The following is a 17,098-nucleotide window of genomic DNA, read 5'->3' on the forward strand; positions in this document are numbered from 1 at the left end:
TGTTAAGCTTACCAAGTGATTGAATATTCATCAGCATCCGGAATACCGCAAACATATGCGGTTCCATCGTGATATTTCTTGCTGCTATCGTTTGCTGATAGTGTTTTGTGTGTCCTACATGCTTTTGAAAGCGGATTGCTATTTGCTTGTTCTCGATTATGTTGAGAGATAAAGCATCAAAAATTAGAAACTAAGTTTCAACGGAGTTTAACATGAGTTTAATATGACTGAAGAATGCTCATGATTATCGATGATCTTTAATAAACAGCAAAACTATCAATATGAACCCATGAAAGTCAAATTATTCAAGGCACAAATCTCTAATTAACTAGCGGAACGTGTCACTTGAGCCAATTAGACGAGTTAAAGCACAGATTCAAGAATAGATGGAATTACTCAGCTCAGCTCTGAGATTGGTTGTCCCCTCTGTCACGTTTGACTCTGTGAGAACTTGTATGCACACCTTCAGGAGAAGCTTCAGTGGCCTATGCTTATGGCAGTTGAAAACAAATTGCTGTCTCTAGAGTTTCCAGGATCACAGATTAATCTGTGTTCCACAGATTCGAATATGCTATACAGATTTTGAAAAAATGACACGGATTTTCACAGATATCTGAAATTAATCACAGACTGACAATAAAGCCCTGAAAGTTTTCTAATTGCTTGAGAAAACAAAGTTTTCTACAGAGCGTTTGAACGTTTTTTGCTCAGACTGATTTGTGTTTTGAACACAGATTTCCTTGGCTTCGCAGTTGTAACGTCGAAGCGGTTTTTTTTCGATGACATTATTGACAGATTAGTTGGACATGCAGAGAACCGAATTTCTCTGTTGTATCGATGATACGAAATAGTTTAATAAAAAAAATATCTTCCAGAAGTATATCTTTATTTAAGGCCATCGTCCAAGTTTTAGGAAATTTTCGATGGAAATCTTTAAAAATTTGCCAAAACCAAAAACATGCAGACCTTTGAAAAACTTTTAGGGCAAAAGTGAGTGTTTTTGTGATCTTTCACAATTATTTGGAAAAATATTGCGATGACATGATAATTTTTTCTCGAATAAAACTTTTTCTGGCGGCAAGGATTACATTCAGACACATTTTTAGAAAAGCTTTCCACGCTTGTTATGAAAAATCAACGAATTTCATATAACCGATTTCGTTGCATTTTGACGAATTGGAATCAATTTTGCAATGATCTGAAGAAAATCCGCTTCAGTTTGGATGTGTGTAATAATTGAGAAACATCACAAAAACACTCATTTTTCGGAGCTATTTTTGATAACACTCGGAAAATCCTCCGAATGTTTCAGTCAGTTTGGCCCTGCAGGTAGATAAAACTTTTTCAAAGCTCTGCATATTTTTGGTTTTAGCAAATTTTTCAAATTTTCCATCGAAAATTTCTCAAGACCACCCGCGCGCATGGTACTTGGACGATGGCCTTACTTGTATTGAAAAACACAAGCAATATCCATTCCTTAATCTTTATTTTTTACTTACAACGAATCGTTACATCTGATATAATCAGTACAAAACCCGTAAATTTGGTCACGAGACGCCACTGTAAAATCAGCAAATAAGTCCAACTATATGAAGAGGACATTTTTATATAATTGAATCGAATGAATATAAGCTGAACAAAGTAGCAAAAATAGTAAAAACATCAAAAGCAGCAGAAGAAAACCTAATTAGCAAAAATATTAATATGTGTGGTGAAAAATTTAACAAACAGAAAAAATAGTCAAATAGTCAAGAAAAGCAGACTAATTACCAAAAGAAGAACAAACATAATATTAAAATTTATTAAAATTAGCACCTAGAAAGGAAAAAGTGTCATGTATCGTGAAGCTAACAAAAATTAAGACAAATGTGTTCCACTACCAATAAAGCAAAACTAGTCGAAAATATGCCAATCACAAGAGTAAGAAAAATCAATAGAGAAAATTGAACTAAAGTTTCATAAATAGCCTAAACAGAAAAAAAAACTGCAATTAATAATTATACAATTCAAAAAATTGCAAACTTGACAGTAATAGTAAAAACATAACAGCTGAGGAAATACCTTTTTTAATCAACCTAGTGGTGTAATGATACCTTTCTAATATAACTTATATTTTTAGAAACATCACTAGACGGTTCTGTCGAGATTTTTTCTTTCAAACTAGAATAAAATCAAAAACTTTTTTTTGGTATAAACTACCATCACCTTTTCAATTTGTAAACAGTTATGTCAAGTTAATATAGATTTGACTGTGACAACCCCGCACGCTATACAAAATTGAACAAAGCACGCTGTGTGTTAGGCGGTGGCGTTTTCTTCTTCCGTACCACCACGTCCCGATGCGTACCGGTTTTGCATTGTCATTTTGTATCACGGTTTGAAAGTATTGACATTCATCGCCATACAATTTCGGAACCGGAAGTTGGATTTGAATGAAATTGCACAGTATCTTTTAGAATACTGAGAGCTTTAAATTGAATCATGTTTTGTGAAAATACGTTCAACCGTTTGCTGAGAAATCGAAAAGAGTTCCGTTTTTGGAGCTTTTCTTCACTATTACCGGTGCGTTCGGAATCGGAAACGAGACACTAGTAGTCCCAAAGTAGATTTATATATCCACCAACTAACAAAGTCTGCCAACTAGATGAATTTACCAGTGAATTTTATAAAAATGTGCTCCTCATTTCACCATCGCTAGTGAAAAAATACTCATGAAATTGAAATTTTTTACTAATCGCACTTTAATACCGGAAGTCGGACTTTTTTTTAAAGAATTTCAAGACCTTTCATTTGCATCTTAGTTTGTAAAAATCGGCTGAAAAATTTCGGACAAAATTGACTATGCTTTTTCTCACAGATTTGCTTGTAATTCCGGAACCGGAAGTCGGATCGGGATAAAATTCAACAGCGATCGTTCGTTTGAATCTGAGTTTGCGAAAATTGGTTCAGCCACCTCTGAGAAAATCGATTGACATTATTTGTCACATACAGACATTTGCTAAATTCGTCGAGCTGAGTCGAATCGTTCCGGGCCTCGGTTCAAAAGTTGGTTTCCACAGTGATTGTATAGCCTCTCTCTGTGAGAAAAGAAAACGCGAAATAGTTTACCTAATAGTAAAAGTAGCAGTCTGATAAAAAAAGCACAACAAATATAATATTAAAATTTATTAAAATTAGTACAAAGAAAGATAAAAGTATCATATATCGCGAAACTAACAAAATAAACAAAATGAGTCGTACTACTAATAAAGAGAAACTAGTCGAAAGTATGCAAATCAGAAGAGTAAGAAAAAATTATAGAGAAAATAGAACAAGTTAAAGTTGCATAAATAACATAAACAGAAAAAATAATTGCAATTAATAATCAAATAATGCAAAAAGTTGTAAACAACCGGTTGAAAAAAAAAAAACAAACCAAAAACGCGTAACTTCGGAAATCCGCGAAAAAAACGCGTAACTCGGGAAATTCGCATGAAAAAACTGCTAAACTGAAGATTTTTTTTTGATGCCAAATATCTTAGAAATGCATGAAACATCCAGATCTGGTGTAATCTCAATAAATTCTTTTTTATGAAATCGACTTTGCGACCTAATTTTTTTGTTCGACAAAGTTTCTTTGAAGCTACTAAGTGTTCCAGAAAGGCATAAGACGTCCAGATCTGGTATAATCTTAAAAAAAAAAATTTTTTTTAGAATAAATCGACTTTGGGAGAATTTGACACCGCACTTCGGAAATCCGCATAGAAAAAAAACGCAAAACTGATGATTTTTTATGCCAAATGGCATGAAACGTTGTGATTTTGTGTAATCCAAAAAACTTAAAATAAAACGGGATAACACCAGATCTCGACGTTTAATTTATTTCTAAGACAAAAAAAAAACCGGATAGCTGAAAATTCGCTTCAAAAACCGGGTAATTCCGGAAGTCCGCGTAAAAAGATCCGCGTTAAAAAACCCCGGTAAATATCAGCAATATTGAAAGTAACAAAATCAGCATGTAGCAGTAGGAAGGTTTAAACGTTGTAAAACTGGTGAAAAGTACAAGAGCAAGTTGTATAAATATCTAAAGTAATGTCACATGCGGTAAAAGTGTACAAGTTGAAAAAAGAGTCAAAATACTAGAATTAGTCAAGACTCTTAATCAAAAATAACAACATTCGTAAAACCTCTAGAAAGATGCAAAGGTAAATTACTGGAAAGATCTAAAGGTAAAAGTGACGTAAGTGACAAAACGCCTTGTTTTCTTCGTGCTTAGTTTTCTAGAAGTTGACTGAACCGATTGCAATAAAATTAGGCTCGTTTGGAAACAACTATTGGTTCTTTTAACAGGTTTGAAGTTCAAAATGGCTGTCACTTACGGTTCCGGTGCTATAACTGCATAGGTGACGTAAACGTCAAAACCTACTACCGCGTTAGAATTTATTTCTTGTTAATGGATTAACCGATATTAATAATCTTAAGCTCGTTCGAGTCTAAAATTGGGCTAAGGATCGAATTGAAGATATATTCCTTAATATGTTATTTTTGTTATCCGTATAAATATTTCACCTATGATCACGTTCAAATGTATTATTGCTGACACTTTTGGTCTGAGAAATGTTTCAAAATACCGAATAGAAACTATCAATTGGAGAAGATTTGAGGTCGATTCAGAAATTTTTTTACGGATTTTCGCCATTTTCAGTGATGGTATAAAATTTTCAACACACTTTAAGGACTATTCACACATATCCGATCCGGTTCAGTGCCGGCACGACACCGTGCACGGATACTTTTTTTTTGTTTCGATTATAGAGGTTTTAACCTTAAGGTCATTCGTCTCTTAGGGCCAGAAAAATTTTCTGACCCTATGTGCGGGGATGGGAATCGAACCCAAGTGGGCTGCGTGTACGGATACTGATATTATTTCATTCGTTTCTATGCGCGCATTCGCACCTAACCGGCACCGTGCCGTTTCAGTGCAGCTCGCCGTCAGTGTAGCGTCCGTCCGGCAAACTCAAATTCGTCGTCACCGATATTTTTTTATTTTCACTGCATTTGCTGTGCCGGAACGGAAAATGCACGGAAACGGAACGGAAGGGTTCCGACAAAACAAGACTGACTGACGACGCACTGAAGGCATTTTCACTGAGCCGTCACGGAACTGAAATGTGTGAATAGTCATTTACCCTATATTTCCGGATGCGGATAAAATTCAGGAACTAAAGACTGTCCCAGAAAGTATGAACGCACTTTGATTTCGCTGTAAATAATTCACAAGCGGTAGATATTCAAATTTTATTCGATATACTGATAATATTAGACTACAACAACAGAATATTATTCTCAACATTTGCTACTTAGCCATTGTAGACTAGCTGGCGCACCTTCTTGCGAACGTTCCTCATTAAATTCCGTACAGACTTCTTGGCGACAAGTTTTGACACTTTTTCCAATCTTTTTCGAACTGTTGAATGGTTTCGGCTGCCGAGACATGTTTCCTAAGATGTGCCTTCGTTAATGCCCAAAATTCCTCAATTGGTCGAAGTTGTGGGTAATTTGGTGGATTCATGTCTTTTGGGACGAAAGTGACATTTTTGGTAGTATACCATTCTACCGTTGATTTCAAGTAGTGGCAAGAAGCAAGATCTAGCCAGAACACAACAGGATTGTGGCTTCGTAGAAATGGGTAGAATTCGTTTTTGTATACATTCCTTGATGTATATTTCGCTGTTCATTGATGCAGTGGTGATGAAGGGTTTCGAAATCTTACCGTAGCTACAAATTGTTTGCCAGACCATAGCTTTCTTACCGTATTTTTCGACATCAATCGATGTCTCGGACTGGTTTAACACATGCCCTTCTCGCACCGTATAATATTGTGGTCCCGGCAAGGATTTGTAACCGAGTTTCACGTAGGTTTCGTCATCCATGATTATGCAGTTCAAATTTCCAGAAAGAATCGTATTGTACAGCTTTCGAACCCTCGGCCTGATCGATGCTTCTTGTTTCGGACTACGTTTTGGTTGTTTCTGCTTCTTATAGGTTCGAAGATACAAACTTTCTTTAGCACAAAGAACATTCGACTTCGAAGTGCCCACTTTTTTGCCCACATTCCGAACTGAAACCTCCTTCTTTTGCTCGAACACCTTCAGTATACGTTTATCCAAGTGAGGGTTAGCAGGACCTTTTTTTCGATCCGTTTTTGGTTTATCCTCACCGAACTTCCTGATTGCATTTCGCACGGCTTTTTCACTTAGTCCTTCCATTTTTGCAATCTTTCTCAGAGACAGTCCGCGTTCTGTGCACCAACAATTTTTCGACTTTGTTCTGCTGAAAGTCCACGCATTTCGAAACAAACGAATGAAAAAAATTAAATTTAATGGGTAAAAACACCGTGCAAGCGAAACAATGGATTGAAAAATATTATCCGGACTCTTGTCTATCAAAAGCAACGATTTGTCGGTGGTTCGCCGAGTTTAAACGTGGTCGTACCGACACAGATAACGCGGAACGTTCGGGTAGACCTGTGGAAGCCGTTACACCGGAAAATGAGAGTGAAGTGACAAAAATTATAATGAAAGATCGTAAAGTGAAGCTCCGTGAGATTGCTGAGATGACACAGATATCATATGGAAGTGTATTTACTATCCTTCATGAAAAATTGAGCATGAAAAAGGTTTTTTCCAAGTGGGTGCCGCGATTGCTTTCGATGGAACAAAAACAGCAACGAGTCGATGATTCAGAAATTGAACGAATTGGGCTTTGATCTGCTTCCCCACCCCCCCTTACTCGCAAGATTTAGCCCCCAGTGACTACTGGCTCTTTGCTGATCTTAAAAAAATGCTCCAGGGAAAAAGATTAGGCTCAAATGAGGAGGTCATCGCTGAAACTGAAGCTTATTTTGAAGCGAAAGATAAATTTTTTTATAAACATGGTATTGAAAAATTGGAAAAACGTTGGAACCATTGTATCACCCTAAAAGTTGATTATGTTGATGAATAAAAAAAAAATTTTCAAAAAATTTGTTGTTTCCATTGTTAGTCTCGGGACTTATTGACCCCCATGTGTTAGGCTGGGATTTGAACCAAGAATCATTTGAGCCCAGTTCATCCAGACGTACTAGTTAGCCGTGTGAAAGTGTTTTTTCTATAAAGTTCCAATTATTTAAAATTTTACATCTTTGTGGTTCTATTATCTTGGCTTATATAGATTTTTTTTGGTCCTAAATAGAAATGCTTCGAACCACTAACCTTGATTCGACCAACTCGATATAATGGAATCTTTAATAAGCTTGTCTTAAACGAGATTTCCCCTGGGAACCGAATGCTTCTCCATCCCGAGCTACCAGCATCAAACGACGCAGACCTTCTTTATACGAATCCGTTTCGCCTGTTTTAACAACGATTATCCTAATATGGGGTGAGACTTTATATAGCAGTAATTACTCATTTCGTGAATCCGCAATCTGCTCCCACATCATAAATTATGAAATCGTGGGGGCCGTCGGAGTCGGAGAGTCCCCACCCGAACCCCGAGTGGTCCCCGATGTTTGTCCTATATCACTGCCCGTAAAACGATTATCCTTACTAATCCGTTAATTACCACCCACCTGTACGTGCGCGTACACGCCTGCCCGCCCGTGTGGGTTAACATGTGGGTGGTTCCTTTTTTTTTCTTTCTCTGTGCTGCTGCTGCCACCACCACCGACAGTCACTACATGCGACAGATTTTGGAGGCACTACGCTACTGCCACGAGAACGACATCGTCCATCGGGATGTACGGCCGGCGTGTGCACTACTGGCGACCGCGGACAACTCAGCACCGGTCAAACTGGGCGGTTTCGGATCGGCGGTGCAGCTGCCAAACGGTCGGGATTCGGTGGAGACGCATGGTGAGTAGTTTTTCGGTGCTTACGATTTTTTTCTTCTTTCGTTTACGAATTTCAACGATTCAAGTTTTTGCTGCTCTCCAACAGTAGAGTAGACGCTATTCTTCTTCCTGTGTATGTATGTGTGTGCGGGTTGTCGGTTTGAGCTGGAAAGGCTCTCCAGTTCGAAATTTGAATGCTACCTAGAGCCGTTTGATGTTTTCAGGTTAGTGCCATTGTCGGAGGGAAACGGGGGACATAGATTTGCTTTTATCGATCAGAAATGTTCAGGAGTTTCAAAATGGCGAAATTTCAACGGTACGAGAGTGGAACGTTTCACTGCCGGAAAGTGCGGAACGTTCATTAACAGATTAAATTGCGTGTTGTTAATATTGTAGTAGTCAACATCGTTCAAGGCTATCCGGTGATGACTAGTCAAAACGGGGTTCTTTTGGGTTTGGCAACGAATATCCATTAGCTAAAATTAATAATTTCGAATAAGAAGCACTTGGTGCGTTCCGGAGAGGACCATACAGAAAAACAATCATTTTTTGATTAAGAGGATCATCGTCTTACGTCCTACCGGAAACACGTGTCACTAAATAGCTGTATGTCTGAGCTGTTGAATTAAAAATTACTCGAATTTATGAAATTGAAGAAAAAAAAGGAAATCACGTTCTCGAGATTAGCAATGTGTTTATAAACGAAGCTATTCAAATTTTTCGTTCGAGTTTCCTCACAAGCATCAGCATTAATCCTTTAACACAATTCAAAAGTGATTCCGGGGAGTGATGAAAACAGGCGAAAAAAAATGATGAAATCTGTTTCCAAAAGAGTGGTAAAATTCCGGGAATTCTGCTAGAGTAAACAAGCTCGGCTTACCCGCCGTTGTACAGTTTTCCGTGTCACAACCGCAGGTTCAACTTTTCAGTGCAGTGCAGCATAATTGAATCAATTTAGAAGTTTTACATTCCAACGTCTTCCGTGTAGGGTCTGATCCACAAGCAGAGAGGTTTCGAAAGCAATGGAAGTATTTATTTCAATTATTCTTTACAGTGAAAAAGCTTCGGCGCAATTAATTTATGCACAATGTAGTCCCTAGTCAGCGTTCAGCTGAGTTTCCTGTTACAGCACTCTTCATGTTGAAGCTGCTATTTTCTTCTTTCAGGTACTTGTCCTCTCTTGAAAGAATTGATATCTGTTATTAAGTCCAAATCAGGTTCTTCTCGACTTCGTTTGTAAATTTGGAACAATTAATTTGCACTGACATTCTGCGTATGAAGCTTCAAGTGGCCATTTCCGCGCTCTGAGAAGTACCTTTAAACATTTACTTTTACCGAATTAAAATTTAAATGACCGGTGAACGACATCGGTACTGTTTCCCAACCAGACACGCTTCACGGGACATCAGGAAGTAAAGTCCTAGGTGACGAAACAATTTTCCTTTCTCCATGTGCAACAGAGGCGTCTGCGAGTCTTCGGGTCATTGCCCTCTTGAAGCATCCGATTTCAGTTATCAGGTCCAAATATTTGCTCAGGCTTTGTTCGTAAATTTTAAACAATTTCACTACATTCAAATTCTCAAACATTCACTTTTGTCGGATGTTTTACGATGCACAGAGCGAAATCGGTACTGTTTCCCAACCAGACACGCTTCGCGGGAGATTAGAAGTGACAGTCCTAGGCAGAGAAGACAGGTAAAAATTTCAAATATCTTCCGACAGGGTTGCAAAAGTCTGTATTTCCAACAAAAAAAAATCTGCAGTCATCAAATTTGTCTTGCTGGCTGCAATTTCTCTCTAAAGTATGATACGCTAAACTGACTTGGCGAGCACAAAGTCGAAAAGTCGATTTTTACGAAAGTCTGCGAAAACCTCGATTTTCAAAAATCGGCAAAAGTCTGCACAACAAAAACTGTCTGCAGCACTATGTACCAAATCTGCAAATCTGGCATCTCTGGTCCTAGGTGGCGCTGCTATTTTCCTTCTTCCATGCGCAACAGAAGTGGCTTCGAGAACTCGGATCATTTTTTTTCAAGAAGAACCCAATCTTCGGTTTCGTTCATAAATTTCGTGCAATAAATAAAAAAATAAATAAATTCTCACACAAAAATAATGAGTGTATCGAAAAGTAGTTAGCAACATTGATTATTGAATAAAAAAGCGAAAAAAAAACATATTTTGACATCAGTTTTCGATATATTGTAGAAAAATTACATTTTTATGCATTTCACTGATTATATTGAAGAAAATCCGAGTTTCTGTAAAACGCTCGCACTTTGGCCTTGACATTCTTCATTAAATTCTGCACAGTTACTTTTGTGATTTTCCTGGTGGCAGCTGTCCAGTTTTTTTAACTCCTGCATGTTTTGGGACACTGTACCTTCCTTCCGAAAGTGCCGCTTGACAATTGCCCAATACCTTTCAATTGGCCGAAGATCCGGGCAGTTCGATGGGTTGATGTCCTTTTCCACGAATTGTACATTATTTTTTGACAACCACTGTAGAACGGAGTTGGCGTAGTGCGCTGAAGCCAAATCCGGCCAGAAGAGAGGAGGAGCCTTACGTTTTCTGTACAGTGACAGCATTCTCTTCTTCAAACATTCTTCCTCGTATACCTTGGCGTTAATTGTGCCCTTCGTGAAGAAAAGAAGACGACCGCAAACCACAGGTACAAATTGCTTGCCAGACCAACACTTTCTGCCCAAACTTTTCCATCGTCACCGTGGTGTCAGCGTCGACCAGGTCCTGGTACACCGATTTCGCATAATATTGCGGTCCGGGCAGCGGTCGAGAGTCTTCCTTGGCGTAGGTTTCGTCGTCGATCAGGATGCATCCGTCTTTATTCTGTAGAATCCGGTTCGTGCTCTTGTTTTGGCCTGAACTTGCTGTACCAGGGATTTTTTCGGCACCTTCTGTTTCTTGTACGTTTTCAGAGAGTTCCGAACTTTGATCCGTTGAATCATCCCGATGCTGGTGTTGAGCTGTTCCTGATGTACTCAACCACTTTTAAGTCCCGGCCGGGCTGGCTGGGACCCGTTTTCCTACCGGATCGGGGCAAATCCTTCATGGAAAGGGTCTTACCGAATTTCTCGATAATATTTTTGACACTGGTGTGGTGCACTTTCACCCGTTCTGCAATTTCGTTGTACGTGACGCCACTTTCTGAGCACCAAGTGTGCAGAATTTTCTTTCGCGTTTCTGGATCAATTCGACTCATCATTGACACGATAAGCCGTACCGAAACCAATCGATTGCGTAGCTGTTATTGACATGTAAACAAACATGTCACCGCAAAACACGCTGCAAAAAATTAAGCCATTTCAGAGTAATAACTGTTTGAATGTTGCTAACTACTCATCGATACACTCCTTATTCCATATCTACCGAATGTTGAAATTTGAATTCAGGAACTGGATTCAGGGTTTGAACTCTTAATCTGAGTTCTAGATCTGGATTTTGAAACTCGATTCTTGATCTGGATTTTGAAGCTAAATAATGAAACTGGAGTCGGATTCTGAAATTGAATTTTGATAGTAAATTTTGGAGCTGAATCTTAAAACTGAATTCGAATTAGAGCAATACAAAAATCCAGGTTTACAATCAGAGAAAAAGTGGATGTACTATCGCATTAATGCTTCTGATCAATCGAATTTCAGACACCTTCTCTAAATTAAGATGGTTTTGTTCTTTAAGCCTGCACTTCTTAGGTCAAATTAGACGATTAATCTTGGTGGTGACCTCGACTGTGACCGTTCCTTGCTATCTATCATCCCAATCGTAACCGGCAAAGTCAATCTGAATATGAAAGACTGGCATAAAAAAAAATATTTTTGAAAAATTAATAAGACAGAAACTTACAAAATTTGCCAAAATTTGTAAACTATATTTGTCATATATATGAAATTTTTCAATATTTACCGACATTTGTAAAATTTGCCGATTTATGTAATTAAGCCAAAGTTTGCAAAATTGGCCAAAACTTTTTAGAATATCCAAAAATTAGTAAAATTTGCTAATCTATTGTACAAGTTATCCAAAGTCTGAGATCTCCAAATGAAGTATAAAAAATGGAAATTTTTAAAAATTTAAAACTAAATCAGTAGAATTTGTAAGGTGAGCTTATAAAATATGAGAACCAAAGGTTTTAAATTTTCACGATTTATTATATTATTTGTTACTGCATGATTTGTAAAATTTTAAAACAAAATTTTCATCAGGTTTAAACCTTTATAATAAAAACAAAACTATAAAAAAATTGTTAGAATTTCAAACTAAATTTGTAAAACTTATCGAAATGCTGATATCCATGACTTTCAGTATTTGTCATATGTTTCGTAAGATATGCAGAATCATTCAATTTGCAAAATTATTTGAAGAATTTTCCAAATTTTGCAAATTTTCAGGATTTTCAACATATGTAGTTTTTTTAAGTTTGTAAAATTACATCTTGACTAATTTGAAAGGTTTGTCATAACGTGTGATTTGCTAAAATTTTGTAGAAATTCCCAAAATATGTGATAAGACCCAAATTTGCAAAATTTGTGAACTAAATTTGTCATATGTACGAAATTTGTTTATATTTACTGACATTTGTAAAATTTGCCAATATTTGTAACTGAGCCAAAGTTTGAAAACCTTGCAAAAACTTTTAAGAATATCAAAAAATTAGTAAAATTTGTTCAATATGCAAAATTTGCCGAAATACTGCGACTTTCAGTTTTCAGAAGCTGCTTAAATATTTAAAAAAAAATGTGAACTAAACTTGTGAAATCTGTTACCTAAATTAGTGAAATGTGTTAGGAAAATGTGAGAACTAACTTTCATTTTCAATATTTGTTATCTTAATTTGTAAAATTAGTCAATTTGTTAAACCGAATTTGTACAACAAAGCTGAGTTAGTAAAATATGAGAACTAAAGTTTTAAATTTGCAAAATTTATTATTTTAAGTTGTAGAATTTGTTTTATAAAACAAATTTGTGAATATTATTCACAAAATATGTAAACCTTTTTTTTATTTTCAAAGTTTGTGAGTATATTGGTGAAATGAATTGTTTAAATTTATAAGCCCAGTTTTTTATAGTTTGGAAACCACTTTTCTAAACTAATGTTGAAAAATTTGCGACCGAAAAAAAATTTCTGAGATTTGTAAACTACATTTGTTAAATTCACGTATATCGGGATAATACCTGGTCTCGACGTTTCATGCATCTCTAAGACAAAAAATTGGCGCCAAAAAAGCGCGTAACTTCGAAAATCCGCGTAAAACAAGCTATGTAAAAAACTGCATTAAAAAGACCTCAGTTTACAAAAACTGCAGGCGTTTATTGCATGAAAGCTTAAAATAAAATTCTTTCAGGAAAATAAGCTCGTTATTTGAAAATGACGGAAAACATTCTAAATTCAATGAATTTCATAAGTATTATGGGTTTAAATATGTTCGTGCCGTTTTTTCAAAATTAAAACTTTGACAAAAAAAAGGTTGCAGAATTAATATTCGAAGCATTGTCCATCGCTAACCACTACTTTTTCCCATCTTCCTGGAAATTCATGGAAACCTTTTTTAAAAAAATCGACCGGTTTCGCCGCAATCCATTTTTTGACTTCATCATAAATGATAGGAGAAGTACTGGTCGGCTAGACCATGCTGCAAATCGTAATCGGAAGGAACAACGTTTGGGTTATACGGCGGGTGGGGTAGGACTTCCCATTGGAACATTTTTAAGTATATTTTTACTCGATTTCCTACAACTATGTCTTGGACACCATTTTAGTACAAAGTACAGTCTTGAGTCCAATCAATCATCCGTGTGAAATTGATGGTTTGCCATACTGAAGACGAGTACAAACATTGTCAATTAAGATTGTTTGATAGTGTCGAGACTTTGAGCAGATTCTCTTGATGCCGAAGTCGACTATAAACCACTCGAGTCGAGTGAGTCTTTCGCCAAACTGCAGCCTCATTTCCGTGTGATACATACTGTATTTTTTCTTTCTCATTCTATCTTTTTTTCTCTCTATCCTCTTTCTCTTGCGCTCTCTTGTTTCGCCAACCAACTGGACCATCTCAAAAACAAAAATGAAATAAAACAATACAAACGAACTCATGAAATGCAAATTAACAAAACTAAACACAAACCGCAACCACCAGAACCGCACCGGTCGTACTTGAGTCCCCAAGGAAAGCTCTACCTGAAATCCGACGGCGAGGGTAAGCAAAGTTTTCTGAAGTATAAATTTCACTTTTGGATAGTCTGTTGTTTCCGAGGCGCAAAAAAAAACATAAAACACATCAACACGTTCATTTGCCTGTCATCGCTTGGCTGTGGGTAATTCACTGTTTGCAACAATCGGGCTGGGCGATTGATTGTTTTTTGTTTAACACTTTCAACAATCACATCACAGAAATATTGTAATTCGCTTAACGAATGAATAAAACATCGATAAATTTCCACTTGAAAGTAAAGCAGCAATCGCCTGCTACGATGCCCCGCTAGCTTTTCTTACACACTTAACATTTCTGGTACCGGAGCAGACGAAAACTAAATTCTTCCCGGTACGAGATTTGGCAATGTTCGTTGGATGTTTGTTCTATTTTCTGTTATTTTTTTTGTTTGAGTTTCCTGTTTATCTCTTTTATACTTGCTGTATTCATTTGTGCTTACCCCGTGCCAATCACCTGTCATCGTGCCATCGTCATCATCATCATCACAATCTTCATTCAAATCCATTTAAATGTTGTCGGATCAAGTATTCATGTGTTCGATGTTTCTATACAGGTGCTCGACTTTGCATTTTTTTTACCGTTTGTTGTTTGTGTTCTTAGCCGTATTATTCTGATTCCCTGTTGGATTCGTCTGAATGAGTTTGTAAGTGTGTAAGTGAGAGACACTTCTATCAAAACGTGCATGTCAGTGTACAAGCAGAACGGCACTGAACAGTTAGATTGCTTTCACTTTACACATGCTGAATTTGATTTGCTAATTTAGATGTCTAATTTTATCTTATACACTCTGCTGCAGAATTAAAGACGTCGATGACGAATTGAGTGAAGCGAAAAGTAGTTTACGGTTTTCAAATCGAGGCACAGATTCTTATCTTATTTAATCACAATTTTTTTTCTAACACCCTTACGGGTGCTGTAAAATCGATCGCTTAATCGATTAATCGATTAACAACCCCGATAATCGACACAATTCGATTTGGATCAAATTCATTCGAATTTCCGCACTGTCTATATATTAATTATAAGTTAAGATTAGTATATTTAATCGTCCGCTCGCACAGCAGCTTCTTTTAAAAACAACTTTATGCAAAATAACACAATAACTTATTCTATTGGGTCACCAGTTGCTAAGCGCTTGTTTTTTGTGTAGCAACTCACGCGCGCTCACTGCTACACATATATTCTATGTCAGGCACATTGATACGTAATTTGCATTTCACTCATACACCAGTGGAAGCATAAATGAATAGGCTTTTCTATGGATTGAATAATTTTAATCTACCATTTGACCTTTGATCGAAATTATTGTCATTACATTACAGGGAATTACAAACTGAATTAATATCTCATCCTTTGAAGCATAACGACGAAATCTATCAATAGTAACGCTGGGGTATCCATCGAATCGAGTAAAACGAGAAAATTACAGAAAGCTGGTAAAGTCATACAGGGTGGGTCATGCTAAGTGGAAACATTTGTTTCTGAACAAAATGTATGAAAAAAAACATGTTTATTTATTTTAATTTCGATTATAGTTTATATAAGTTCAAGGAGATATGTTACAGCTATTTTTTGAAAATGGTATCTCGTAAATGGCCACCTTTGGGCTTGAGTACAAAATATGCCTTTTTGTCTGCATTTTCCATCGTTTTGGCCAATGTATCGGTCGATATGGCGGCAATTTCACGTCGTATGTTGTCTTTGATTTAAGCTATGGTTCTTGGCTTATCAGCGTATACATTGGATTTCAAATTGCTCCACAAAATAAGTCTGGTTTCGTCAAATCGGGTGATCGTAACAAATCGATTGTTAGTCGAGCTGTATGGCATGTTGCACCGTTCTGTTGAAACCAGTAGTCATTCGAACCATTTTCACAAACAAAGAGTATCACAAAATCATTTATCTTAGCTCAATAACGATCGCCATCGACAGTTTTCATTGTTTCACCACACCACACCAAACTGAAACTTTTTGGTCGTACACAGGCTCAATTATTTGAGGGTTTCCGTTTGCATAGAACCGACAATTTCGCTTCATTGACGCATCCATTTAACGTGAAATGTGCCTTGTCTGACATGAGCATTTTTCGCCAAAACTTGGTCTCGGTTTGAATGTAAAGCTGAACAATTTCAGTGCGTCCTTTTGGTGTATACAGCGCGGCATGTCATTATTCGACCTGACAATTCTGTCAACAGTTATTGGGTTGCCCGAGGCTTCCACTTTAAATGAACTAGAAATAAAAATTTGTTTTTTTTAGTTCAGTTATTTTAGTTGAATTCAAATCTGCAAACGGTTATTCGCTATCACGTCGGGATCCCGAGATAAGGTCGAATATGTTTTTAGCTAACTAGCTGTCCAGACTTTATACTACGAATATGTTTATTAGTATTCGGATGTGTACAGTAACATATAATATGAGATTAGTACATGAAACATGTAAGAAGTGTATTGAAAATAAACTATCCACATACATTTGTGTTGTACGCATGGATTTGTGATGGTTTATTAAGCTCAGATCACAGCATGCTGTGCGTTTGGCTGTCAGCTTTTGTTTGTTTACTTGTTTGTGCGGTTGAAATTCTGCGTTTTCAAAATGTCGCGTATTGAAAATGAAGTGAAAATTAAGGTTCTGGACTCATGGCTAAGTGAGAAGGGTATCACTATGCGAAAATTGGCGAAGCGGTTTGGAATTCATCATGCCAGTGTTAAAACGATCACTAATAAGTTTGGATAACATTATTCTTTGGATGAGCCACCAGGAAGAGGCCAAAAACCCGGTTCTTCCAACCTGACACTGGACCAGAACGTGGTATCTCTAATCATTAAGAACAAATCAATGTCAATACGTAATTTGGCCGACAAAGCAGGAACAAGTGTCGGAATGATCCAGCGTATGAGGAGGCGAAATCACCTGAAGACCTACAAGAAGCAGAAAGTCTTGAAACAAAGTGTAGAACAGAAGAAGCGAGCAGCAAAAAGGGCCCGGAAATTGTATTCGCGTCTTTTGCAGTGTCCGGATGCA

General features: G+C 37.0%; 1 protein-coding gene across 7 annotated transcripts in view; it reads left to right on the plus strand.

Annotated features, from left to right (window-relative positions):
• Positions 1-17,098, plus strand: part of LOC131436322 (peripheral plasma membrane protein CASK-like) — a 741,277-nt gene that overhangs the window by 143,091 nt on the left and 581,088 nt on the right. For 6 of the 7 annotated variants that reach the window (XM_058605039.1, XM_058604990.1, XM_058605022.1 and 3 more), the window contains exons 5-6: positions 7,693-7,874; positions 14,002-14,061. In XM_058605039.1, the coding sequence (XP_058461022.1) occupies positions 7,693-7,874; positions 14,002-14,061 (242 nt within the window). The remainder of the gene's footprint in view (positions 1-7,692; positions 7,875-14,001; positions 14,062-17,098) is intronic. The other variant, XM_058605005.1, reaches the window with a different exon arrangement.

The sequence above is a fragment of the Malaya genurostris genome, chromosome 1 (genome assembly GCF_030247185.1).
Source record: "Malaya genurostris strain Urasoe2022 chromosome 1, Malgen_1.1, whole genome shotgun sequence".
NCBI lineage: Eukaryota > Metazoa > Arthropoda > Insecta > Diptera > Culicidae > Malaya > Malaya genurostris.